The sequence below is a fragment of the Pelophylax lessonae genome, assembly GCF_965119305.1.
Source record: "Pelophylax lessonae genome assembly, chromosome: 10".
NCBI classification, from domain to species: domain Eukaryota; kingdom Metazoa; phylum Chordata; class Amphibia; order Anura; family Ranidae; genus Pelophylax; species Pelophylax lessonae.
The window spans coordinates 38232166-38259378 of record NC_138777.1 but is presented as its reverse complement, the minus strand read 5'-3'; the positions used below and the strand labels follow the sequence as shown (position 1 = coordinate 38259378).

General features: G+C 42.3%; 1 protein-coding gene across 4 annotated transcripts in view; it reads right to left on the bottom strand.

Annotated features, from left to right (window-relative positions):
• Positions 1-27213, bottom strand: part of SHANK2 (SH3 and multiple ankyrin repeat domains 2) — a 976209-nt gene that overhangs the window by 58848 nt on the left and 890148 nt on the right. For 2 of the 4 annotated variants that reach the window (XM_082271111.1, XM_082271112.1), the window contains exon 17: positions 17898-18033. In XM_082271111.1, coding sequence (XP_082127237.1) covers positions 17898-18033 — 136 coding nt within the window. Of the gene's footprint in view, positions 1-5479; positions 5501-9904; positions 9986-17897; positions 18034-27213 lie in introns of all 4 variants that reach the window. The other 2 variants (XM_082271109.1, XM_082271110.1) reach the window with 2 other exon arrangements.

The window sequence follows — 27213 nt, the reverse complement described above, 5'->3', positions numbered from 1 at the left end:
TTTAACCACTTAAGCCCCGGAAGATTTTACCCCCTTGCTGACCAGGGCCTATTTTGCGATTTGGCACTGCGTGAATTTAACGGACAATTGCGCGGTCGTGCAACGCTGTACCTAAACAAATTTGATGTCTTTTTTTTCCCACAAACAGAGCTTTCTTTTGGTGGTATTTGATCACCTGTGTGATTTTTTGATCATGCGCTATAAACAAAAAAAGAGCGTCAATTTGCAAAAATAACAATATTTTTCAAATTTTTTTATATGAAATTCCCAAAAAAGAAAAATGTAAAAATCAAAAATTTTTAACATTTTAGGCCAATTTGTTTTATGCTACATATGTTTGGTAAAAAAAAATCACAAAAAGCATATTTTGATTGGTTTGCACAAAAGTTATTGCGTTTACAAACTAAGGGAAAGATTTTTGTAATTTTTGTTGTTTTTTTTTTTTTTTTAACGAGTAATGGCGGCGATCTGTGATTTTTTTGCGGGACTGCGACATTGCAGAGGACAGATCGGACCCTTGACTGACATTTTTGACACTTTTTGGGTTACCAGTGACATTACTACAGTAATCAGTGCTATACATATGCACTGTTACTGTAAAAATGACACTGGCAGGGAAGGAGTTAACTTTATTTGAGAAGGAGGGGTTAAGTGTGTCCCTAGGGGCGTGCTTCTAACTGTGATTGGATGTGGCTTGAGGTGTAAGAACAGAGATCAACGGTCCTACATAGCAGAACCGTATGATCTCCATTCTTACACAGGGAAGAATGACAGGCGGCTTTGTTTACATTAGCCGCCTGCCTTTCTCCCGGTGTAACGGACAATCGCGAGTGCCCGGCGGACATCGGGTCCGCCGGGCACACGCGCGCGCTCGCTTTGCCTGTGAGGGGTTGACCGCCGCAGTAAATAGTCGTGCGGCGGTTGGCAAGTGGTTAAAGTGAACCTGTCTATGTGATAAAATAAATGCATAAAAAGAGGCTACTTTCAGTGAAAATGATCGGTAGAACCAAAGATATATGAAGCAAAAATCACAAAAAAAGATCTTGGAACAACTCCTCTTTCTAAAACCATTTGATTAGTCAGTGATGTTGTTCGTCACAGTACAACACCATTTTAGCAAATGTTGCAAAGTCTAATGCTGCATATTGAGGGAGCAGCAACAGAATGATGTTGCACTGGTCCAGTGGGCAGGAGAGTGACATGGAAAGAGCGGAGGGGACATTTTGAAATTTTGTCATTGATGATTTGTTTTCAGAAACAAAATCACTAGAGTGACATGGCTTTTCCTAGGGAACGGGGGGGGGGGGGGGGTGGTTGTGGTAGAAGGTTGGGATATTCACTAAAGCTGTCTTTAGCCCCCTTCACACCATAACCCCCTTTACAGTACAGTCCCTTCTTTGTATCAGTGTCTACAGTCCCCCTTTACATCGCAGTTCCCCCTTTAAAGCATTCCCACAGTGTCTTCAGTTCCCGTTCATATTACATTGGCCCTTTACAGTGCAGTCTCCTTGACATTATTGTAACAGGTACTGCGCTCTGTATTGTAAAGTGGGCACTGTGATATAAACGGGACTGCACTGTAACAATATTATATATATTTATATTACAGTGCCCCCTTTACATCACTGTGCCTCTGCAGTCTGCCCCCTCCCCTCCTTTGCTCTCTGACATCAATCTCTGCCTCCCCTGCTCAGAACTTCTACTTGCAGGGCAGAGGCTGTTAACAGTCAGTGTGTCCTCTCCCAGCTCTTCCGCCCGATGTCATCCTATCAGTAGGGCAGGGGGCGAGAGGAGCTCTTCATTTCAATCTGCAGCTCCTTCTGCCCCTGCCCTGCTGACTTGATGACCTTGTCTGCCGGGCTGAGAAGTCATTAGAGGACACAGGGGCATGGCCGTACAGCAGGAGATGAGTGGCGACCGCTGTCCCATGTGGTAGCCCTGCGCAGACTGCGATCACCGCTCATCTCCTGCTGTGCGGCCCAGTCAGCAACAGGCCATGGACCAACACCGGATGTAAAGGATTACATCACAGCTGCTCCAGAATGATCGCTTTAATCTCTCATCACGGATCTAAAAAATGTAATCAAATGTTTTAAAATGAAATGTTCTAGGCAAAGTTAGCCTTTGATCAAGAGTTAAACAAGGGAGCGGGCAAGGCTAAACACACATTTTACAAGACAATTCGAGATTAGACAATCACATCCATATTTCCATAATATTAAGACTTTATTCCTTTCTCAAAATAATGTAAAATGTAGATTTCTTCTATCTGAAAAAGACAAATTAAATCCAGCACAATGTGAATAATAGCACACTAACACTATTTCAACAAAATCCTTATTTGACCTAAGGAGATTTCAGTAAACAACAAAAGGAGCAAAGGCCTGTGGTATAAAGAAAGGCAAGTGAGGACCAATAACATGTTCATCATGCATACAAACACAAAAACATACATACAGGTTTAAAATTTAAAAAATGGCTAAAACACAAAAGCTATAATTCTCTGCAGTCTATTTTTCAGCCACAGTGCACAGCCCAGCAGGTAAAACACACTTTTCTTGGATCAGCAATTTAACTTCCTATGTCCCCTTTCTATCTCCAGCCTAATTGGACAATAAATGTCCAATTAGTGATTCAGGAATCTTGCATACACTCCCTTAAGCCCCGTACACACGATCAGATTATCGAACGATCTGTCGTCCGTTTTTTGTGGCATGCTTGTCTGATGTGGAAAGTGAAGAGGTTATTTTCATACGAATTTTCCCGTACGACAGAATTCTACTTCAGAAGTGATGTCATGTGTTGGATTGCTTTGTATGTGTTCTTTCTTCTCTGAGCATGCCTAGTCTTGCTCTTAAGATTTTTTTCCGTGGAAATCTGTACTAATGAGACGAAAATCGGACGTTGTATTACGGACAAAAAAATTTTATAGCCTGCACATCAGGATTTTGTCAACCGAAAAGTCGGAGTTGGCTGTCGGAAGCACCATACTAACAATCCGAAAATCGGCAGATCGGTCGTCGGATGAAATTTCCCTTCCAATTTTCTTATCTTGTGTACGGGGCTTTATGCGTGTCAGTTCCCACTAGAGTCTCAATACGTTTTTATTGATGATAAAAAAAAAAGATGATATTGAGTTGTGTGTTGTTTTAATGTCTTTGTTACATATATACTTTTCCAATAACTAACCTTTTTTGGAAGGTGTATTTAAAAATGCTACCCTTTCAAACAAAGGGATACACTATTGCAAAAATACCCCCAAGGAGAGCATGAACCTAGGACAAGTCTATCAAATCGACAAAGAATGATATTTCTATCACTGGAGATACATTTAGGGACTTTATCATCCTCAAGATATATACTGACTTATGGAAAAGAGTGAAAAAAATATGCATTCCTCAATACTTCTCTCTCTAAATATAATCCATTCATTAGTAGAATAAATAAATCTTACTATATCCTCCATTAGTTTTTCTCTCTAGTAATGTGAAATTATAGAATTTGCCCTACAACATTATACTTGAATGAGCATCCATACTGACTAAAGATGGAAAATAATCCTTCAAACTATCTTTTTTTAACTAGCTGTCAAATAAACCCATAGACGAATCCCCATTGTAGCCTCCAGATGTATTCCTCGTTAGGGATATGAAGTTATTTCTAGGTTCCCCTATAAAAATTATTGGCCTCCAAAAGCACCTTTAAAAATAGAGGTGCGCTCAAACAAAAGAAATAAAAAAAAAACAAACCTCCCCAAAAAACTCAACATGCTTCATCACCATTTTCTAGTGATCCAAGGAAGCAATAGAACTGAAACAGGAAGTATTACTGTGAGTAGGAAAAGGTTAGGTCTTTTTCCTTTTCATAACTTCTGTTTCCCATTGGGTAGAGCTCCACTTCCAATCCCAAAGGCACAACAAGAAGTAATGGGAAATCCCACCATTTTTACAGTCCACTGAGATATTACCCTTCACCCCCCCCTTCTAGTAAAAACTCTCACATTTTGGATTTCCCTAACATTTTGTTGTGACTTTGTGGTAGGAAGTGATGAGAAATCTCCTCTACAGGGCCACAGACATAAAAGTCTGAATAAGTTATAACTGTCCCACTCTAAAAATCTGGGGTTACACTTTGCTGAAAACAAAAGTTAGTTTCTAGTAGCACATGATCAGATATCCTAACGCATCCAAGTAAATGTTTACAAATGGTTCTGCCAGCTGAAATGTTCTTCTTCTTTTTCATAAATTTGTCTGTAATTGTCATAGTAAATTCACTCTCTGCATACGTGATATCAAAGAAAGCAACCTCATCATCTGTTCAGATATGCACACTCTGTAGGCTAGCAGGGATGGGAAAAGGAGCATGCTTGTCTAAACAGATACACTCTAACACAGTATTTTTTTTTTATCATCACAGGTACTAATATAGCGGAGTCAATTTACACAGCACTTTACACGTATATGTTGTGCATTTACATAAATCTCTGCCCTTAAGGAGCTTACAATCTAAGGTCCCTAACTCTCATTCATTCATACATCAGTCCCTGCCCTTAAGGAGCTTACAATCTAAGGTCCCTAATTCTCATTCTTTCATACATCAGGTCCCGCCCTTAAGGAGCTTACAATCTAAGGTCCCTAACTTTCATTCATTCATACAGTACATATCCTAACGTAAATTTAGACAGAAGCCAGTTAACCTACCAGCATGTCTTTGCAGTGTGGGAGAAAACCGGAGTACCCAGAGGAGACCCACGCAGGCACATGAAGAACATGCAGACTCGAGGCAGGTAGTGCTGTGTTTGGGATTCAAACCAATGACCCCAGTGCTGGTAGGCGGAAGAGCTAACCACTTTGCCGCTGTACAGTATCATAACATTATGGACTGTCACGCTTCTACTCCAAACCCCACCACATTTCCATCCTACACCTAGACACTTTGCAGAAGGCCTATGCTGTATGGGAATGACCATAGATTTTTGCTAATGTATAAATAAATCAGCCCCTAAATTTTACTGTGTTCATAGTGGTTAACCATTCTTTCATCATTATTATTATACAGGATTTATATGGCGCCAACTGTTTGCACAGCGCTTTACATGAGGGCAGACCGTACAGTTACAAAACAATTCAATATAGGAGGAACCTGCTCGTTAGGGCTAAGGGCTTTCATAAGTCTTACATCAGCAATATCTGCCCCGCTCCCCCAGAAAACAAAAACAAGCTTAGGCTTCATATATTTCTGCTGGGAATGTGGTATCCTTGTTGAAAGTATACTGCGGTCTTGCTAACCAAACTTTTTACTTTGACTGTATTAATAAACCTGAAAAAAATTGTAATTATCCAGACACAAAAAAGATGTACAATATAACAGATTAGCAATATCCCAAAGGCCAGGGCATTGAGATCTGATGGGCAGTTCCTAAGGGAAAGGGGAAAAGTTTTTTCGATCAACAGACACAAAAGTGACATTCTTTCCTTACCCTTCTTTTTCCGTATAGAAGCTTGCAAGTAAAAAGAGAGAGCAACCGTCAAAATTGAGCTAACCGTAATATCAGCACAAAAGACTTAAGTTTGTACTGGTGTTTTAACCATCAGTATTATGGAACAAGAAATGTCCTTACTATTATGCCCATAAAATCCCATTGTACGTTACATTCATGTGCGAAAATAATTTGTAAAAGATTTCTAGTTTCCTTCCTCCATTCTGTCTCTTTTGGTTGTTAACGTTCGTTTTGAAAATTGAACCTGAGCACTTACTATGTAATGTGGGAGAAACCAAAATGATGCAAATGAAGAGCACAGGGAAGGTGCGTTTTTTTCCATTTTGTAACAATTACGTTTTTATTGTATTTTAAGAAAAGGTGATCTAAAGCCTCTTTCATCTGTAGTAGCTAAACAACACCCATGATTATTTTGCATATAAACAATTTAAAATGGTTAAGTTGTTTGGTGCCACTCAAAGTAACAATCAGCTTGAGTGACAGCTGAATCTAGCACAGCATATTATTGTAGTATAACCATTGTGAAGTGAGCTTTCAGATGCTGAGCTCAGAGCTCCTGCGTCAGGAGAAAGTAAGCATATGAGGGGGTTTGAATCAGAGAAACACCTCGCTCCTGTGATGGAGGAGGAGAGCAGTGATGACAAGGCCTCAACATCCTGGGAGTATTCAAGTCAGGCTTTATAAGGTAAGTAAATGGCTCACACCTATAGCAAGGGCATTATTAAACTTTAGTCAGAGCTGCACAGTTTGTTTTTAATCTACAGTCCTTTCCTGTATAGACAGTGTTTTAGTAAAGTTGCACTAACCCTTTAATTCTCATAGTTAAAGAAGCGGATGTCCAGGTTTACTTTCACTTTAAATAGTTTGTTTACACATTCACTAACATGTACATACAGTATACAGCACTGTGTTCTGGGTGTGAGAAGAGACATTTCTGTCTCACACACAGAACAAAGTAGCATTGGGCTGAACAGCGCTCAGCCACTCATAGGCAGCTTTGTAATCTATCACTGAATACAAAGATTTCTTTGAATGGCTGAGTTGGAGAGGCGGGCTAATGATGTCACGATCTCTAACTCAGCCAATCAGGGGAAGCTTTGTATTCATTGATATAATACAAAGCTGCCTTTGGATGGCTGAGTGCCACTCAGCCTGATGCCAAACACATGACTGTATACTGTATGTAGCTGAGGCCACATACAGTTTACACAGAGTGCCCAGAGGGCGCACATGTCAGTAAAGAAAATAATTTGTTTGGGCCATCTTGCCCCAAATGAACTATTTAAAGTGAAAGTAAACTTTTAGTTGTAGACCAGACTAATGTAAAGTGTAGCTTTAACATAAATACACATTAGGCACCAGCCACAGTCTGATGAAAGTAAGTACTGCCATTTGTGTGCTGTAATTCACACAAAACTATTTCCCATTTACGTTAACTAGATGATGGATCCACACTTTATTAGGTAACAAATTTACATCGTCAAATTTAGAAAGCTCACAGTAACAGCTTATTTCCTGATACACGCTGAGCATGCATCAATCTGCATACATCATTCAGTAATTTTGCAACATATATTTACTCACAGGAAGATTTGGTGTAATCAGAGCATGATATTTATAATTCAATGCATTCAAGTCATTTAGTACTTTGTATTTACAGTGAAAGTGTGCCGTAAACTGTTCCAATTGATGATAGATATAGGTCTCTCTGTAATCTGTCTAGGATCATGCTGGGGTTTGTATTAGATGACAAGCTAGTTTTTGAGAAAATGTCTTATAACAGACCTATGCTCTAGGACGGTCATCACTTGGAAAATGCCATTGTTCTTAAGGTCTACAGCACAGGGTCTTCTGACGCATGCTTCGCTTGGATTCTGTCCCCCCCTCACTTTGCCACAGACCTTTTACATGACTGGCACAATATTAGAGAATAATTATTATTCCAGGAGAAGAGGTAACTTTTTCTGATTTGTCTGTGCTTTTAATAACAAAAACTTTGGAGTTTTCTAAAGAAAAGGTTAAATTTAGAAATCGAAATGTTTGATTCTGACCTTAGACAACTCCGACAAAAAAAACAAGTGTTTTTCAGTGATCTGTGATTTATTGGTTGCCCAATTAGTATTGATGGCACCTCTAAACTACATCTATGTACAGATGTACAGATGATCATATTGTGTCTACAATAAGGGGCATTATTTCATGAAACTTGATGGGGAGGTGTCCTTAGAATGCCTTAAAAAGGGGTAATCGGCATCCCAAAAATACATTTTCAGCTGCTTTACAAATATAGTTTGAGGGTCTAAACCAAGGGTCTTCAAACTATGGCCCTCCAGTTGTTCAGGAACTACAATTCTCATCATGCCTAGTCATGTCTGTGAATGTCAGAGTTTTACAATGCCTCATGGGATGTGTAGTTCCGCAACAGCTGGAGGGCCGTAGTTTGAGGATCCCTGGTCTAAACCCTTAATACATTTTATTCAAAGAAAACGTGAATTGAGACAAACATGTGGCCTTCTGACTGCTCCTTCTGAATGGTATAAATTCCAGAATGAATTTTGCCTTAGCTCTTATTGTAACACCGACCAAAAGCAAGGAAGCAGCCAGTGCATTCAGAACTTATAATGAGCGTGTTGACAGGTCAGTGATTCAGAAGGTAATCAAGCCATTGGATTAGCATAACGGCCAACTAGCATTTTCAGGAAAAAGGATCATCAACTGCATCTGCCATATTGCCTCACTACAGGTTTTCTTAATAGTAATAATGCAAACAGCCATAATGAACAATCAGCTTTCAGCACCTAAATCTGATTTATCGTAGCTATGCGGCTCTTTTACAAACTGAGTGGAAATCGCTATCTGCTCTTCATTGTACTCCATAATCTTACTCAAAAATGGAGCCTGGAATTTGCAGCCCATTCTTAAAATGTAGGTTACTGTAGTGACTACATGATACCTCGTGGAGGCTGCTTAACGGTGATTAAAGGAGAGCCGGCCACAAGATTTGACAGAAGAAGACATCTTTTTAGAGACTAACACAATTAGTTATTTAAAACGACTGGATACTTTTATGTCAGAATCAGAATACTTTATTAAGCCCAAAGGGAAATTATTGCTGTAATATCTAAACTACAACAATTTTGGGGCCCCATGTTTCTAGAAGTCATACAAAAGTGCAAGATTTTAAAGGACAGCTGTATGAGAACAAGGGGTCATCACTGGTGACCTTTCCTTCTGAAAATATTAGCTGGCTGGCCATTCTGACAATATGTTTTAAAGGCTTTTCTGATCATACATTGATTTCTAATCTTGTTTTTTCCCAGTTATTGACTTAAGCCAGACATATTTTTACATGGAGGTCAGCAGGCAGTCCCTTTATATCTCTCAATCCAGTTTACCTGCAAGAGGAGATCTGATATTTAAAATTTTTATTTGGCCAAAAAAGACACCTACTAGGCTAGGGTTATGTTTCCTGTATAGTGTGAGTTACCGCACTCCACTGGTCCTAATGTCAATTGTCAAAGCTCAGTGCATGCACATGTAACCAGCAATTACGTTTGCACAAAAGTAATACTCGGGATATGAGGTAACCATTTTTTAATTTAAGTGTTCTCCAGATTATGCTACATGTCCTTCAGACACAGGAAAATTTAGGCACACAAAACTATATGGAATGAATGGTATTAGTCAGTATCGAGCAACAATGCCCGAAAAGTAGGGCAATTAGTAGACTTTAAGATGTTCCCACTAGTACCAGGCCCTACCATTTAGAGTCTGGCAGGGCATGCTGGGAGCTCTAGTCCTGTTACAACTGGAGAGGGCGAAATTGCAACAGCACTGCACTCAAGGAATAGATTATTCCCTGAAGGAATTATAACGAGTAAAGGTACAAAGACAACCTTCCAGTCCATTTTGCTTGGTAGGCAGACAAGCATGTGGCTAGACATTGTTTGCCAATGGGCTATGAGAAGAAGAACAGTAGTGGTGATTGATCAGTCAAAGTTGTTTGGCCACACAAGTGGCTGTCTAGAAGGCGGTCTTATCTGTCTCTATACCCAGTCTAAATAAGAAACATCCAAATCCCTATCCTAACCTTCAGATCATGCACATCTTACCTTTATCCACTGCTGAGAGGGCCCAGAAATTTAAGATGAGAGAAAAATTAGAACAAAGTAGGCCATAAAACTAAGCACGGAGAAACACGACACAAAGAGGACATCGCCTTATTAGCACTTTCTCTGTGGCCGGCAAATGCACTTCGCAAACATGAGGCACACTGAGAATGTTAGGAAATCATGCAAGGGCGTGCACCATAACCAGGCCAGGCATCAGAATGCTGCACTTATACACAAATCAAGCTCCTATCCCACCCCAACAAATTGCATGCCAACACAGGAAAACCCTTACCAAGTTCTTCCAACTCGGAGGTCATAGATTTAGACCGCAAGGACAGTGCAGTGGTGGGAGCCCGCTTTGGAGGTGGAGGGGCTTCGCAATAAAAAGAAGGATACAGACTTATCAATTAAAAGCATAACAGAGAATATACATGAGATGGAGGGAGGATATAGGACCATGACATACATGACACATGTTGGACAAAGCTTTTTTTTTTTCTCTCTTTGTTGTCTTCTGAGACTTTCCTCACTTTCTGTCCTTTGAAACTGTTGGTTGTCAGGATAGAAAGTAAAGGTAAATCTCTCTAATGAAGTTGTCTATGTCATTTAACAAACAACAGTTTTAACCTTTCCCCACTCTATCCAATAGTATTGGCTAGACATACAATTTAAACAATCCATTCAATCCATATTCAGTTAGGTAGGCCCTCACACCATGCAGAAGTTAGTCAAAGCAAATTCCACAATCAGATAGTATCATACGTAGATGTCTTTAGGCGGAACTATACTCACCTTCAGTTCAACCGCCAGCTTCCAGGTATTGATCACCGGCCACCTTCATTGGTCAGGCCGAAATGATATCACTCCCGTGTATGTGCCAAATTTGAACACTGAGCTGCCCGTGCACAGCATTTTACTATACAGGGGCAGACAGGCAAAGCATGTCTCTTCTGCATTAAAAATCCTGCCTGTTTGACAATTTTTTATTTTTGCCATAAAGTAGCACTTTACAGTATACAAAAGGCAATTTTTTTTTTTTTGTTTTGAATAGAGTGCAGAGGGATCAGAACACCTGTCAGTTTTTATTGCTTTCTGTGCGCCCAGTTAGGGAGTTCACCCCCTCTATTTGTCCTGTTTACCATTATCATTGAAAGTGAAAGTAAAAGAGCGGAAATCTTCCAATGGGGATGCTAGTTCTGGTGACCTGGGGGTTCCCAAGGAATTCCCTTAATTTGCAGGGATTTCCTCTCACTTCCTGTTTGGCTAGGGGACAGGAAGTGAAGGGAAATCTCCACAATGGGACACAGATGGTGAAAAAAAAAATCTAACAGGGGTTATAACCCTCTCTTGCTCTCTCCAAAATGAAAAAAGTTCTACTTTAAAGTGGTGTTCCAGCCTCACCCCCTCCCCCTCCAAAAATTAAAAGTCAGCAGCTACACATACTGTAGTTGCTGACTTTTAGTATTAGGACACGTACCTGTCCTGGAGTCCAGCGATGTCGGCACCGCAGCCGATGTTTCCATTGGCCGTCGGGTGCTGCGGCCGCCATTGCCGGTGAGGGAACCCGGCCGTGAAGCTTCACGGACGGGTCCCTAATGCGCATGCGCATTTGGATTGACTCAGCGGCGGGGGAAGGAGGAGGGGGCCAAACTTCCGACAGACGGCGCCGCCTCCCAGAAGTGGGGAAGGGTACCTGTCAAACACAGGTACCTGTTCCCCCCTTCCCCCTGAAAGGTGCCAAATGTGGGAGGAAGCAAATGAGTGGAAGTTCCACTTTTGGGTGGAACTCCGCTTTAAGAATCTGACAGTTATAATTAACAGATCCAAATCCACCTTGTTTTTTTTTATTTGTTACAGCTATATTTATGTTAGATTGAAATGTTATTTTCTTAGTAGAGTGGGGTAAGCTAGAACCTCTGTCAGCTTTTTATTGCTGTCTGTGTCCTGGATAAAAATGTATCTTCATGTTTTCACTGAGACAGGGAGAGGGAAATCTGGGTAAAATCCTGACAGGGATTCTAATGCTTCTGCACTCCATCCAATAGGTCCTGGGCTGGACATGCACTTTAGGAAGACCCTTGCTCTAACAGTTGTTGGGAATTCTGGCCAGAGACGCTGCAATCCCCATTACATTTAGCAATAGCGATTTAGTTATTATGGCCCAACTAAACAATCAATTAATTTTACATCTAATCATCTACATAGAAGTTGGTAAATATAAATGAGATTGTGCAAGTAGATTGTAGTGTGTTTGTCCAACTTAAAGTAGAACTATTAGTAAAACCTTTTTTTTTTTTTTAAATTTTGGATAGACTAAAACCCCTGTCAGATTTTTTTTCCACCGTTGTGGAGATTTCCCTTCACTTTCTGTCCCATAGCCATACAAGAAGTCAGAGGAAATCCATGCAAAGCAAGGGGATCCATCAGGAACCCCAAGGTCACCAAAACTAGTGTCCCCGCTATTACTTTTCTGGGGAAAACACAAAATTTTGGATTTTCTCTTACTTTCACTTTCAATGATAATGGTAAACAGGACAAACAGAGAGGGTGAATCTCCTCAACTGGGGCACAGACAGCAAGAAAAACCTAATAGGACTTCTAATCCCGCTCTACTTGATCCAAAATTAAAAAAAAAGTTTTTCCATTAGTTATACTTTAACAGGAAGAAAGATGATTGTAGCACAAGGCAACCAATCAGATTCTGTGGTTTCCACTGAAGCAGAGGAAGCTAAAAACCAAATCTGGTTGCTATGGGCAAAAAAAGTGGTTTTACTTGCTGTTGCAGCAGAGGAACGTGGTTCTAATTAACAATTCTCTCATCCGAAGCTCCATACACATTGCAATTTGAACAAACAACAATGAAATCTTATTTTTCAATACTATGCAATATGAGGACCAACCTAAATCATCTGAATGATGCGTATCCAACCAGGCAGGCCCTTACAGTACATAGATATTGGTAGATTTAAAAAAGATTGTATAGTCAGATTACAACATGTGTGGTGAGCTTTGGAGCTGCAAAGAAATAAATACCCAAATGTTCTCATTCACTGGCCTTTATTACAGTAACAAGGTTGAGAAAAATGGAGGAAGCTTTCACACCTCCAGGTGGACGACGACAAACTACAACCCTTCATGGGGCCGATGCCTGCTCTCTCGGCGGTATTGTCCAGCTGGGTTTGCGTTGGATAAAAACTGCCATAATGATACTTGCAGTGGTCATGAAGAATTGATTTCCCTGGTGTGCTCTGTGTATTGCTTACATTATTCTTCTCTGCTATAGAATGTGAGCTGCGTGTTTCTGCTTGTTGCCATAGTGAATTTCACAGAAGGTAGCTTTGGGAACGCAACTCGAAAACAAAATAAAATAATACAGAAAAAAAAAAAAAAACAAGATTCACAGTGTAATTAACAAGCAAGTTAAAAGTAACTACACGGCAGCCTGTAACACAATGTCGTTACGCCTCAGGAGACACATTCTGGGGGAAACCAAGGAAATCATGTATTCTACAACAACCAGATGATAACTTTCATTTCCTATAGTAAGAGAGAGGGGAAACTTGTTCCCACAGAAGCCAGATGTGAGCATCTGTTATGGGCAACACCACCTTTTCTGAGAACGTTTAATGTTTTATGTCTATTCTCATACTGCAAAAAGGCCAATCCAAGATGGCAGTCAGAGCGATTCAGCACACCAGCTGCTCTGCCTTGCCTGCTGGCTAGGGGTCAGTGCGGTGTGCAACTGGGACCCGGAAATCCCGATACCGGGTCACCTGATTGTTGTGATAGTCTCTAATTGGCTATCACAGTGATCAGTCACTGTGAAGCCCGCCCCTGTGTTTTTTCTCTGTGAATGGAGGAGAGAGATGCATCATATCTCTCTATCTCCTTGCACAGTACAAGAAAAAAAGGAGTGTGTAAAAATAAATAAATTATAATAACAACAAAACACAGAACAAATACCTAGATTAAGGTTTGAACTAGGCCAATGCCAGAGTCAGTATTTTTTTGGACAGGATTTTTTTTTTTCTTCTTTTTAATTAGCATCAGTGTGTTTTAGGTAGGGTAAAAAAAAAAAAAAGTGCACTATTGTTTTTGGGCTGTACTACGGGTACAAACGACAACTAATATACACAAATGCGGTATCACTGCGGTTCTCAGGAGCAGGAGAATTTATTTAGGTTGTTCTTGGTGGAAGGTTATGGTAGTAGGAAGAAATATACAGCTAGATTTAGGAAAAATTGGATTTTTGTACTTATCGTAAAATCCATTTCTCTGAGTTCATTGACGGACACAGCGCTCCATAAATCATAACTCATGGGTTATATTGCCTCCTCCAGGAGTAGGACTAGGCAGAACATAAAACACCTGGCTATGCCCCTAGGCCGTCCCCAGCTTGTATATAACCCCCAACCTCTCTGCTCTAGGTAATCAGTTTAGTAGCAAGCAGTACTAGAAGTATCAGAACTCCATAGAGGGGTGGGTGCTGTGTCTGCCGATGAACTCAGAGAAAGTGATTTTACGGTAAGTACAAAAATCCCATTTTCTCTTTTATTCATCGATGGACACAGCGCTCCATAAAACATAACTACTGAGATGTCCAAAAGCAGTGCCAAAAGGAAAATGAAGGGTGGGGAAAATAACCCAAGACTATACATAGGTGCCCTTAACCAGGACACAGAAGCCTTAACTGGGTCACAGGAGTCCCGTCAAAAAATAAAAGTTTAAAGAAAAATACCCCTCAAGAGGGAATAGCCCCTCTTAAACAGCAGCCTGCAAAACTTTGCGCCCAAAAGAAGCATCCGCAGATGCCAAAGTATCTACCTTATAGAATTTTGTGAAGGTATGTACCGACGACCATGTGGTCGCCTTGCAAAGTTGCGATATTGATGGCTGATGACGGAAGGCCCAAGAAGCACTCAGCGCCCGAGTAAGGTGACAGGGAAAGGTGGAACTTGAGCTTTAAACGAATAGGCCTGAGTCACCGTTTGTCTGATCCTTCTGGGGATGGTAGCTGAAGAAGCAGTCAGCCCTTTTTTTTTTTAAAAGTGACTCTTCAAAAGGGTAACGTACAGACCACAATGGGTACTTTTGGTTGTTCCCACTCCTAACAGAAAAACCTGTCAAAATAAGGCACATAAGGAAACACCTTTGGAGTACGAGGAGACTTATGCGTACCAAGCAACACAGCCACGTCCATGGCTACATCAGTAGCATTCTCCATTTTTAAAGTCTCACGCACTGCAGTGTGTCTACCAGCGCTTTTTCATTTGCTGCTGCGACCATAGAGGAATCATCCTATCTATCGGATGGATCTGGGGGTGTGATATTAAGTCCCCCCTGACGGACCACGTTCACGGTGGCATCAGGCTCAGAATCAGATGAGACAGACTGATCAGGGGAAGGCAGGGGACACTTCCTCCTGGGCCTTTGCCCACACGCCACTTCCACCCGGGAAACTAAGGACTGCAGGACCGCCGTCAGTGCAACCATGGGAAGCTGGGGTTCTGAGGGACCTGCCACCTCCATGAGGGGGTCAGTGGGGGAGATGTGACCCTGAGGCTCCATGAGGAAAGAAAGACCTTGCAGTACAAAAAAACTATCTTTTGGCATCACTAAAGGATCCCTTCAAGGCTCAGGGTACCTATCAGCAAAGAGAGAGAGAGATAACAGGGACCCCCAAGGACTCACCCTAACAAACCGGAGCGCCGAGAATTCAAACCCAGCATCATCATGGACGCCATCCCTGTTCATATGTTCCGGGCACAGGAAGAGGAAACTGAGGAGGAAAAGGAAGAGGAAGAGCTTTAGCATCCCCACGAGGCTTCAGTCGTCTCCAGGGTCTCCCGGACTAAGGGAAAATGGCCCCAGTGACATCATCAGGCTACACAAACATGGCCACCAACCGGAGACCAGCCAGACTAAGGGAAAATGGCCACCATCAGCTACAATCGTTGAAACATGCTGCCAAGACCTTCCCTGCACTCTCTGCAATGCTGCAACCTATACAAGGGGACACCCCCCCGAAGGTAGGAAACATGTTAGGGGAGACTCTGCTGCACACTCTGCACTGGGATCCCCCTGCACTATACCCACACTGAAAACAGTAGGGCATGCACCTTGGGGTCTTCTACACTGGGACCCCTCCAGACTACCAGGGCGGGACACTATCCCAGCCCAGAACTCTTACAGAATGCGGATAGCGGGGGAGACCCCAGGGGTCTCCGCTGCATTCTCTGCCCTGGGGCCCCCACCAGACTCTAGGTCTAGACAGGGGGGAAAGGGAATGGGGGAAGCCCAGTTCACTGAGGGAATTTAAGGATGGAGGAGGGAACCTGCAGGCAGGTCTGACCATCCCTGGTTACCCGTGTCCGCCCCAAAAAGCCACCAAGAGAGAGGGGGGACTGTACTTACCCTTCCATGGTGCGGGTAAAGCTCCAGACAGAATCCTAGACAAGTAGGGGAGCTGTTGGCCAAGGGACCGCTGCGACTCAGACCCAAGCCCAGTTGTATGCGACCCTGCGAGATGTTTAACTTGTGCACAAGCCTTTGTCTGTGAGGCTATGTTGCGGCCGACCTAGTGCGTAGCTGTGGTCTGCAGGCGCACGCAGGCTGGGCTGGATCTAGATTATCTAGTCCGTCGCCCAGCCTGGCAGTTGATTGTAGATCTCCCGAGAGAAAAAACAAAAAAGATGTAAGGAAGGAGACCAGAGATCCCAGCCAGGAGCCTAGGTCCTCACTCCTGACTAGACAGATTAAAACTGATTACCTAGAGCAGAGAGAGGGGTTATATACCAAGCTGAGGACGACCCATGGGCATAGCCAGGTGTTTTTTGGTTCTGCCTAGTCCAACTCATGGAGGAGGCAATATAACCCAGTAGTTAAGATTTATGGAGTGCTGTGTCCGTCGACGAATGAAAGAGATTTTATTTTTCTTTTAACTTTACTTGGGCCAGTTTTCCTTTGATAAAAAAAAAAAATCAGGAGATATCCGTTGTCATTTACCACCAAATGAAAGCCCAATGTGTCCTGAAAACAATGCGGTATAATCCACCTGGATGCACAAAGTAGTTGTGATGATATGTATAGTTTTACTATCACATGTCCAAGTTGCAAGATTGTACTTAAGCATTTAAATTTGTTTTACCCTTAGGCGTGAAGGGGTTAATAAACATCCTACATTCATGAGCCTGTTCTATGACAATAGTAAGCCTACACTGGGATGAGCCTAACCTATCTACACAATGGAACAGATGTGTATTCCAAGTAAAACTTTAGCCGCAGACCCCGAATAGTACAGTACAAGAACCAGTAGATGATTTAGCTCACCATTGTCCACCTATAAGAGAGAGATCAGTTTTGGTTTGGTCTAAATTTCAAATGTAACCAGCCAGTTGCCAGAAAAAACAGGAGATCCAGACCAAACAGAAAGAGACCATAAAATTGCTAAAACAGAAACAGATGTTTCAGACCTGAAAAGGTTAAGAATTATTAACAATAAAGAAGAATTAGGGACTTTAAAAAAAATGGATAGAGTAGGAGATGGTTATAAACCCTTCCTTTTTTGCCATCTTTGCTCCATTGGGGAGATTTCCCTTACTTTCCTGTCCCATAGCCACAACAGGAAGTGAGAAATTTCTGCCTGTGTGATGAAAATCCCTGGCTTTAACCCAAACGAATGTCCCGATTGGAAGATTTCTGCTCTATTCCTTTTTTGGTGACAACTCAAAATTTAGGATTTTCTTTTATTTTCACTATTGGTGATAGTGGCTACCAGGAAAAATAGATTGGGCGAATCTCTAAAAAAGAGACAGAGAAAGCAATAAAAGCTTGACAAGTGTTGTGCTCCCTCTCCACTCTATCCATGTTTGCCTTTGTTGTACTTCAAGATGTCGGTACTGAGATCAGACTCCAACAGCTTGATTGCAAAGCTCTCTCAACATTTGGTCTGGTGCTTCTGTGTTTTCTGAGCCTCTTGGATTTTTCCTGAGGCACCTCTCATTATACACTTCAATACAGTTTATTGAGATTAATCTACACTTGGATCCCAATCACTCTACCTCCATCTCTCACAGGTTTTGTATTAAAGCATATTACAATATTGGATGACATAGATTTAGAAGACAAAGGCTCAGCAGCACAAGACGATGCAAACAACTACAACAGGATTTGGGTAGTTAAATAAGAAAATGCTATAATGATAAGTAATAGATAAAAAGGAAATGAGTGACAAGTGATCGGTATCAGGGAGTATTGTGTGTATGACACAGATAGCAAAACAGTACCTTTTTTCCTGGCTGTATCGTCCGGATCTAGGCTCCTGGTCACCGTCACAACCTTCAGAACGAGGTGGTTGCCTCCTTGCCTTATCATGTTAACCACTTGCCGATGGCCGACTTTAATCACATTCTCATTATTCACCTGCAGAGAACCAGACTGACATTACACATGTGTACACAAAATGACCTTAATTTAACGAGCAAGAGAGCAACATGCTTTGTGGTTGTGTGGAGATGGTCAGATATCGGACAGAGGGCAGGCAAATCACTTAAAGCAGGGATTCCCAAACTACGGCCCTCCGGTTGTTCAGGAACTACAATTCCCATCATGCCTAGTCATGTCTGTGAATGTCAGAGTTTTACAATGCCTCATGGGAGGCGTAGTTCTGCAACAGCTGCAGGGCCGTAGTTTGGGAATCCCTGACTTAAAGTGTTACTAAGCCCAGGAGCCTGCATTCGCTATATCTGGTCTCCCACAGTACACAGAACATGGAAATGCAATTGTTTTAGTAAATATAAACTGCCTTTTCTCATCAGCAGTAAAAAGCAGTCTTGTGACTTCTATCAGTGTCTGGTTAAAGCTTGAAGAAGTTTTCATTCTACTATGACTGTCCTATGAGTTGGCAGGACCCCTGACCCTCTGTCTGGACAGTGCTGATTGGCCCTGTGCTGATCACATAAACCCTTCCAAAGGGGAAAAGAAAAACTCTAGCAATACACACCAAACTGAGCATGTGCGGAGTGACTCCAAAGGCTCTTATCAGGAGATGGTTAGGGGACAGTGGAAGAAGGGGAGGATTAGAAATGACAGGATCAAACAGCCTTTTTACATAACGCAAGATTAACCCCTTAGGTTCCACAGTGAGTATAGGAAGAATGCTTTACTCCATATACAGCCGAATTTTACTGTTGTGGGTTTATTATGGGGGAAATGACTGCTGCCTTTGATCACACAAAAAATAAGTACATTATGAAACAAAAATCTGTGGCAAGTGTGTGTCTGTAATGTTCTGGTACCCTTATTTCCACATTTCTCTCTTAATATTGCGTCCCATCTTGCTATCCAAATGGAACGCATACACCTTTAAGGGCAATGACGTCATCGCCGGGCGCCGCTATGAGCGGCTATTTCAATCGCCGGCTTTCTCTCACTCATTGCTCGTTCAAACCGCATGTTGCCTTGTCTTGTCCAATGCTGCCGGAGCTTCAAGCTATTCCCCTTGCCTGAACAAGACCGGAACCTCGCTACCGATCCCGTATCTCGCTACCGGATTACTCCATTACTCTTGGACCTTGCTACTACTAACCCATCTAGTGATAAGTACCCCGCAGGGGATTCCTTCCTAAACCTAACTTCACTATATACTACTGCATACTAAAGGGACTATTACTATCTAGCTATTTCTATCATCTGCATAGATTGTCAGCTCTTAGGACTACCATCTATCATTGCACTAGGTTACTCTCTCTTGCATACTTCATCTGCTGTCCCCTACCACCTGTTACTATACATGATTGCTAAAACCTATCTGCATACTATCATCACCTACCACTCTCCTGAATACTACTACTAAGTGCTCACCATTCTATTGCCTGTCTCTCACCTCTATACTATCATATACATTCTATCACTCCAGGAACATCATATTGAGTGTATGTATATTTGCATAACAGGCTGTACACAGTGATGAAGTCCTGAGAGTTGGATATGTTGTTCAACACATTCTCTACATGACTACTGAGTGTAATAATTCTGCAGCTGCAAATCCATTCACTAACAAAAAACGCAGGAGCGTTACAGTGTCAAGCCAACAGCTCTCAGAAGAAGGAATAGAACCCATGTCTGCTTCCTTACTGCGATCTAAATCTCTGTGTATAAGTGATGAGGCTTGTGTTGATTGCATCAGTTTGTGACACTTCTAAGATCATTCAGAATACATTGGCAACTGCATCTGACCTGCAGCTGACTGACTCCTGGTAAAAAATGTGCGGCGCTCGACCCTCACTGAAGGTGCGTGAGCTACTTTGCCACATTTGTGGGGTGTGCAGGAGCCCATTGAAATGGGCGTGGATTCACAACACACTATAATGTGAGTGTTTTACCAATACCGGAAGTGAGACAAAATCTTCAACGGGGCACAGACAGAAATACAAATCTGACTGGCCTTTCTTCACTCCGCTAAAGGAAAGCATTTAATCTCTGTGTGTTGTTGTTGGAAAGTCACCTCCCCCCCATTCTTGTTTGGTAACATTTTGCCAGCAGGAAAGGAAGCAAAGGGAAATCTCAGAACTCCGGCTAGCAGTAAAAATCTGAAGTTCTAACACTTCCCCAATCTATCTGTAAATAATTAGAAAAAGGTCTTTGCTGGACATTCACACTCTGAATACCAATCTCCATCTAACCTGAGAGAGATGGTCAACTGTGCGAAGAACAGGCAAAAACCGCAGCATCCAGATGTACAAAGCTGGGAAAGACATTATCCAAAATACTCATCATTTCAACTGCAACCAAAAGTAGTGACTCAGGAGGGTGAAACAGCATTTTTTTTTTTTTTGTGTGAACTTAAAGTGTAACTAAAGGCAAAACATTTTTTTTTGGTTTTGGATATAATGGAGATGATTAGAACCCCTGTTAGTTTTTATTGATGTCTGTGCCCCTGTTAGAGAGATTCGCCCTCTCTATTTGTCCTGTTATCATTATCATTGAAATTATAAGAAAATCGAGGATTTTGGGTTGACATCAGAACAGGAATAGAGCGGAAATCTTCCAATGGGGTCCCTAGTGGCACACCGGGATTCCCTAACTTTGAAGGGATTTCCTTTCGCTTCCTGTTTTCGCTTTGGGGCAGTAAGTAAAGGAAATGTCCTCAATAGGATGCAGATGGAAAGGAAAAAAACTGACGGGGTCTTACTCTATCCAAAATGAGAAATTTAGTTACATTTAATGTTCACTTTGTTCAAGCGGAGCTTTACCCAAAAGGGAAGTTCCGCTTTAAGGCCTCCCCACCCTCCTCTTTTAGTAACGGCCATTTGGGGGGGGGTACCTGATTTTCTGAGCAGAAGTTCTTCCCCCCTCCCCGCAGTCTTCTGAAGCACGTCATAGGTCCCAGAAGACTACGGGAACAGTCACTGAGCATGCGCAGTGGGCACCTGGCTGTGAAGCCACAAGCTGTCACAGCCGAGTGCCCACAGTTGACATGCCAATGCCAGGGACAAAAGACCAATGTAAAGAACGGCTCAGGTGAGAACATTGCTGGATCCTGGGACAGGTGAGTGTCTGTTTATTAAAAGTCAGCAGTCACAGTTTTTGTAGCTGCTGACTTTTAATAAACACAAATGAGACTGGAGCTCCTCTTTAACCGCTTGCCGACCGCCACAAGTAGATATACTGCGGCGGTCAGCCCCTCACAGGCAAAGTGACGTATATATACGTCACTAGCCTGTGAGGCTCTGGGGAGCGAGCCCGATGTCCGCCGGTCACTCTGCGATCGTCAGGGGAGAGGGAGAAAGGCAGGCGGCTAGTGTAAACAAGCTGCCTGTCAGTTCTCCCTGTGTAGAAACACTTATCATACGGTTCTAATATGTAGGACCGTTGATCAGTGTTCCTACACATCAAGCCACAGCCAATCACAGTTAGAATCACGCCCCTAGGGACACACACAGCACCACCCTCTCAAATAAAGTTAACCCCTTCACTGCCAGTGTAATTTTACAGTAACAGTGCATATTTATAGCACTGATTACTGTAGTAATGTCACTGGTAACCCCAAAAGTGTCAAAAATGTCAGTCAAGGGTCCGATCTGTCCGCCGCAATGTCGCAGTACTGCAAAAAAAATCGCAGATCGCCGCCATTACGCGTTAAAAAAAAAAACAACAAAAATGACAAAAATCTTTCCCTTTGTTAGTAAACGAGATAACTTTTGCGCAAACCAATCAAAATACGCTTTTTGCGATTTTTTTTACCAAACATATGTATCATAAAACAAGTTGGCCGTTAATCTAGTTATTTTGTTTCATTAAATTTGGTTGATTCGTTTTCAGATATCTATTTTTTGAACTTCCCTCGAATTTAGCGACTTTTTTTCGATTCGAAACGCTCGAATCGATAAATTTTGAATGGGTAGAATCGAAAGCTTTAGTTTTTTCTTTTTCAATTTGAATGTGGCAAATTTAACAAACAAAAGAAAAATCTTTACCAAAACGATTACGACTCTTTAAATCATCTTTGGCTTAACAAAAACAGCATTATTTGGAAATGGTACTCTAATAACACACACGGCCTTTAATTTCAGAAATATGTTTACAGTTCTAATTCGACTGGAATTTGATTCAAATTTTAATTCGAATTTCGTTTTGTTATTCGGAGCATTTGGTAAACTTGCGATTCGGGTATTCGGATATAATAGGTATCTCAGAATGATGAAAAATTTGTCAGAATATTTATTTGAAACAAAACGAACCGCACATGTCTACCAGCAAGATTCAGAGAAAGCCAAAGATCCCAAATCTCACAAGATGACACCCCTGCACAGTGCAGGTGGAAATCATAAGGTATATTTTTGCTTTTTCTGCTAATGTCTTTTTTCACATTGTGTTAATGAAAACTATAACCAGGTATTAACATATATACAGTATCTCACAAAAGTGAGTACACCCCTCACATTTTTGTAAATATTTTATTATATCTTTTCATGTGACAACACTGAAGAAATTACACTTTGCTACAATGTAAAGTAGTGAGTGTACAGCTTGTATAACAATGTACATTTTCTGTTCCCTCAAAATAACTCAACACACAGCCATTAATGTCTAAACTGCAGGCAACAAAAGTGAGGACACCCCTAAGTGACAATGTCCAAAATGGGCCCAAAGTGTCAATATTTTGTGTGGCCACCATTATTTTCCAGCACTGCCTTAACCCTCTTGGGCATGGAGTTCACCAGAGCTTCACAGGTTGCCACTGGAGTCCTCTTCCACTCCTTCATGATGACATCACGGAGCTGGTGGATGTTAGAGACCTTGCGCTCCTCCACCTTCCATTTGAGGATGTCCCACAGATGCTCAATAGGGTTTAGGTCTGGAGACATGCTTGGCCAGTCCATCACCTTTACCCTCAGCTTCTTTAGCAAGGCAGTGGTCCCCTTGGAGGTGTGTTTGTGGCCCTTATGTTGGAATACTACACTGCGGCCCAGTCTCTGAAGGGAGGGGATAATGCTCTGCTTCAGTATGTCACAGTACATGTTGGCATTTTTGGTTCCCTCAATCAACTGTAGCTCCCCAGTGTCGGCAGCACTTTTGCAGCCCCAGACTATGACACTCCCACCACCATGCTTGACTGTAGGCAAGACACAGAGGTTTGACACCATCTGAACCAAATAAGTTTATCTTGGTCTCATCAGACCAAAGGACATGGTTCCAGTAATCCACGTCCTTAGTCTGCTTGTCTACAGCAAACTGTTTGCAGACTTTCTTGAGCATCATCTTTAGATGAGGCTTCCTTCTGGGACGACAGCCATGCAGACCGATTTGATGCAGTGTGTGGCGTATGTTCTGAGCACTGGCAGGCTCATCCCCCACCCCTTCAACCTCTGCAGCAATGCTGGCAGCACTCATACGTCTATTTCCCATAGACAACCTCTGGATATGACACTGAGCACATGCACTCATCTTCTTTGGTCGACCATGGCATGGCCTTTTCTGAGTGGAACCTGTCCTGTTAAACCGCTGTATGGTCTTGGCCACTGTGCTGCAGCTCAGTTTCAGGGTCTTGGCAATCTTCTTGTAGCCTAGGCCATCTTTATGTAGAGCAACAATTCTTTTTTTCAGATCCTAAGAGAGTTCTTTGCCATGAGGTGCCATTTGGAACTTCCAGTGACCGGTATGAGAGAGTGAGAGCGATAACATCAAATTTAACACACCCATTCACACCTGAGACCTTGTAACACTAACGAGTCACATGACACCGGGGAGAGAAAATGGCTAATTGGGCCCAATTTGGACATTTTCACTTAGAGGTGTACTCACTTTTGTTGCCAGCAGCTTAAACATTAATGGCTGTGTGTTGAGTTATTTTGAGGGGACAACAAATTTACACTGTTATACAAGCTGTACACTACTTTACATTTTAGAAAAGTGCAATTTCTTCAGTGTTGTCATATGAAAAGGTATAATAAAATATTTACAAAAATGTGAGGGGTGTACTCACTTTTGTGAGATACTGTAGGTTTAAACACTATAGATTGTTGATACAGGGAAAATCTGATTGCCCCCCTGGGATATCAAGAAGGAATTTGCTTTTCCCCCACTGGATTAAACTGAACGATTCTTTCTAGGGTTTTTTTCACCTTCTTCTGGATCAACTGTAGATTTAGACCCCATTCACACTAGCGCGACTTGTCAGGCGACTTGGTCGCCTGACAAGTCGCGGTGGGTCGCTCGCCATTGATTAGCACAGGAGCCGTTCTAATAGGAGCGACACAAGTCGCTCCAACTTAGAAAAAGGGTCCTGTACTACTTTGGGGCGACCTGGAGGCGACTTGCATTGACTTCAATGATATGAAGTCTGTGCAAGTTGCGCCGAGGTCGTGGTGCACGCTGTGCACCGCGACTTCACAGGTCGCCCCACCAAGTCGTGTCGCCCCTGTCTGAACGGGGTCTTAGGATTCTGTACATGAAGGTTTTCTATTTATTTGTTTCTATTGGTTGAACTAGCTGGACTTGTGTCTTTTTTTCAGTCTGTATAACTATAAAATGTAAAAATTCCAATTAAATCCATTTTAATTCCATTTTAAAAATATTACACAATCTAAAGACGACCAAAAAGGATAAATACTTGCAAATAGCTGTATAAGAAAAATTTAGCAGTAAGTGGTTGACGGCAGGTAACAAATGCGGAAAGTAGAAAATATGCTCCAGATAAAGTGGAATTTTGCTTGGAACGTTAAATAAAATGATTGCACATAATGATGTAGACAGATGGCCAACTGCAAAAGCAATATATCACATTTATAGCTGAGAACTCACGTTCGTTATTAATATTCTACTGATTTATTGTATAACAGTAATCTATAGGAACATGTAACCAATTCCCTCAACTATTTATGGCTTTTAATAAACATCAGTTCAACAATCTACATGTGATGATCTTCCACATTAAATCCCTTCATATTTCCTGCCAAGTCAAAAATTAGTTCATGACCCTTGAAATGCAAATTGTATTATAGCGCAACATACTAATCCACAGCACAAATCACAAACACAAATTGGTGATTTGGCAGGCTGAGTGCTTTCGATCAATCAATAAGTGACTGTATAGGCATGTATAATCTGTATACAGTATACACGGAATTCAGTCATGTTTATAGCTCTGGTTATTGCTATTATTGCAGATTGTGCTGTTTAAAAAAATAAAAAAAAGTACTACTGGAAGGTTTAGGCCTGTAGACAAAACAGAAGTCAGTCTCAGTGTCCTACTTCTATATCAGTGGTCTTGAATTAAAATTCACGGGGGTCCAATTTGTAAAATTTTCTTCTGCCAGAGGTCCAGATTTCATGTTTGTGCCTAAACACATCGCAGTCCCCTCTGTACATCACTGTCCTCAGTCCCCCTTTCACATCATGACTCAGTCTCCACAGTGCCCCTTTACATCACAGAGCCCTGTTTACACATTAGTGTGCCCCCATTACACATCACAGTGCCCCTTTACACATCACAGTGCCCTCTTTACACATTACAGTGCCCTCTTTACACATTACAGTGCCCCCTTTACACATCACAGTGTCCTTTACACATTACAGTTCCCCCTTTACACATCACAGTGTCCTTTACACATTACAGTGCACCCTTTACACATCACAGTGCACCCTTTACACATCACAGTGCACCCTTTACACATCACAGTGCACCCTTTACACATCACAGTGTCCTTTACACATCACAGTGCCCCTTTACACATCACAGTGTCCTTTACACATCACAGTGCCCCCTTTACACATCACAGTGCACCCTTTACACATCACAGTGTCCTTTACACATCACAGTGCACCCTTTACACATCACAGTGTCCTTTACACATCACAGTGTCCTTTACACATCACAGTGCACCCTTTACACATCACAGTGCCCCCTTTAAACATCACAGTGCACCCTTTACACATCACAGTGTCCTTTACACATCACAGTGTCCCATTACACATTACAGTGTCCCATTACACATTACAGTGCCCTCTTTACACATTACAGTGTCCCATTACACATTACAGTGCCCCCTTTACACATTACAGTGCCCCCTTTACACATCACAGTGCCTCTTTACACATTACAGTGTCCCTTTACACATTACAGTGCCCCCTTTACACATCACAGTGCCCCTTTACACATCACAGTACAACTTTACACATCACAGTGTCCCATTACACATTACAGTGCCCTCTTTACACATTACAGTGTCCCATTACACATTACAGTGTCCCATTACACATTACAGTGCCCCCTTTACACATCACAGTGTCCCATTACACATTACAGTGTCCCATTACACATTACAGTGCCCTCTTTACACATTACAGTGTCCCATTACACATTGCAGTGCCCTCTTTACACATTACAGTGCCCCCTTTACACATCACAGTGCCTCTTTACACATTACAGTGTCCCTTTACACATTACAGTGCCCCCTTTACACATCACAGTGCCCCTTTACACATCACAGTACAACTTTACACATCACAGTGCCCCCTTTACACATCACAGTGCCCCTTGCAGTCATAGCCCCCCTCTCCTCCTTTACATCTCAGCATACTTTCATCATTCAGCCTCTCCTGCATGATCCTATCAGGGCAAAGGCACATAGCAGATAGGTGTTCTGTCTCTCTGGTCTCTCACTTGGCCTCTGCTATAACCCTTATAGCGGGCAGGGCAGGAGGTGCTGCATATCGGGACAGAGGGTGGGAGCTGCCCAACTTATTACATTACCAAGTTGGCGATTACCGAATTCCACCCCCTCTGTGCCTATAAGCAGAACCTCCCATCCCGCCCTCTGTGCCTATAAGCAGAACCTCCCACCCCGCCCTCTGTGCCTATAAGCAGAACCTCCCACCCCGCCCTCTGTGCCTATAAGCAGAACCTCCCACCCCACCCTCTGTGCCGATAACCTCCCACCCCGCCCGCTGTGAGGATGATAGTGGTGGCTGGACTGGGGACCAGAGAAAGAGAGAACACCCAGGCTGATAAGTGGCATGGCCTTGGTCTGGACTGGACTGATGCCACAGTCACAATACAGTTCAATCCACCTGTGCCCTCCCTCTCCCATGCAAGAAGCC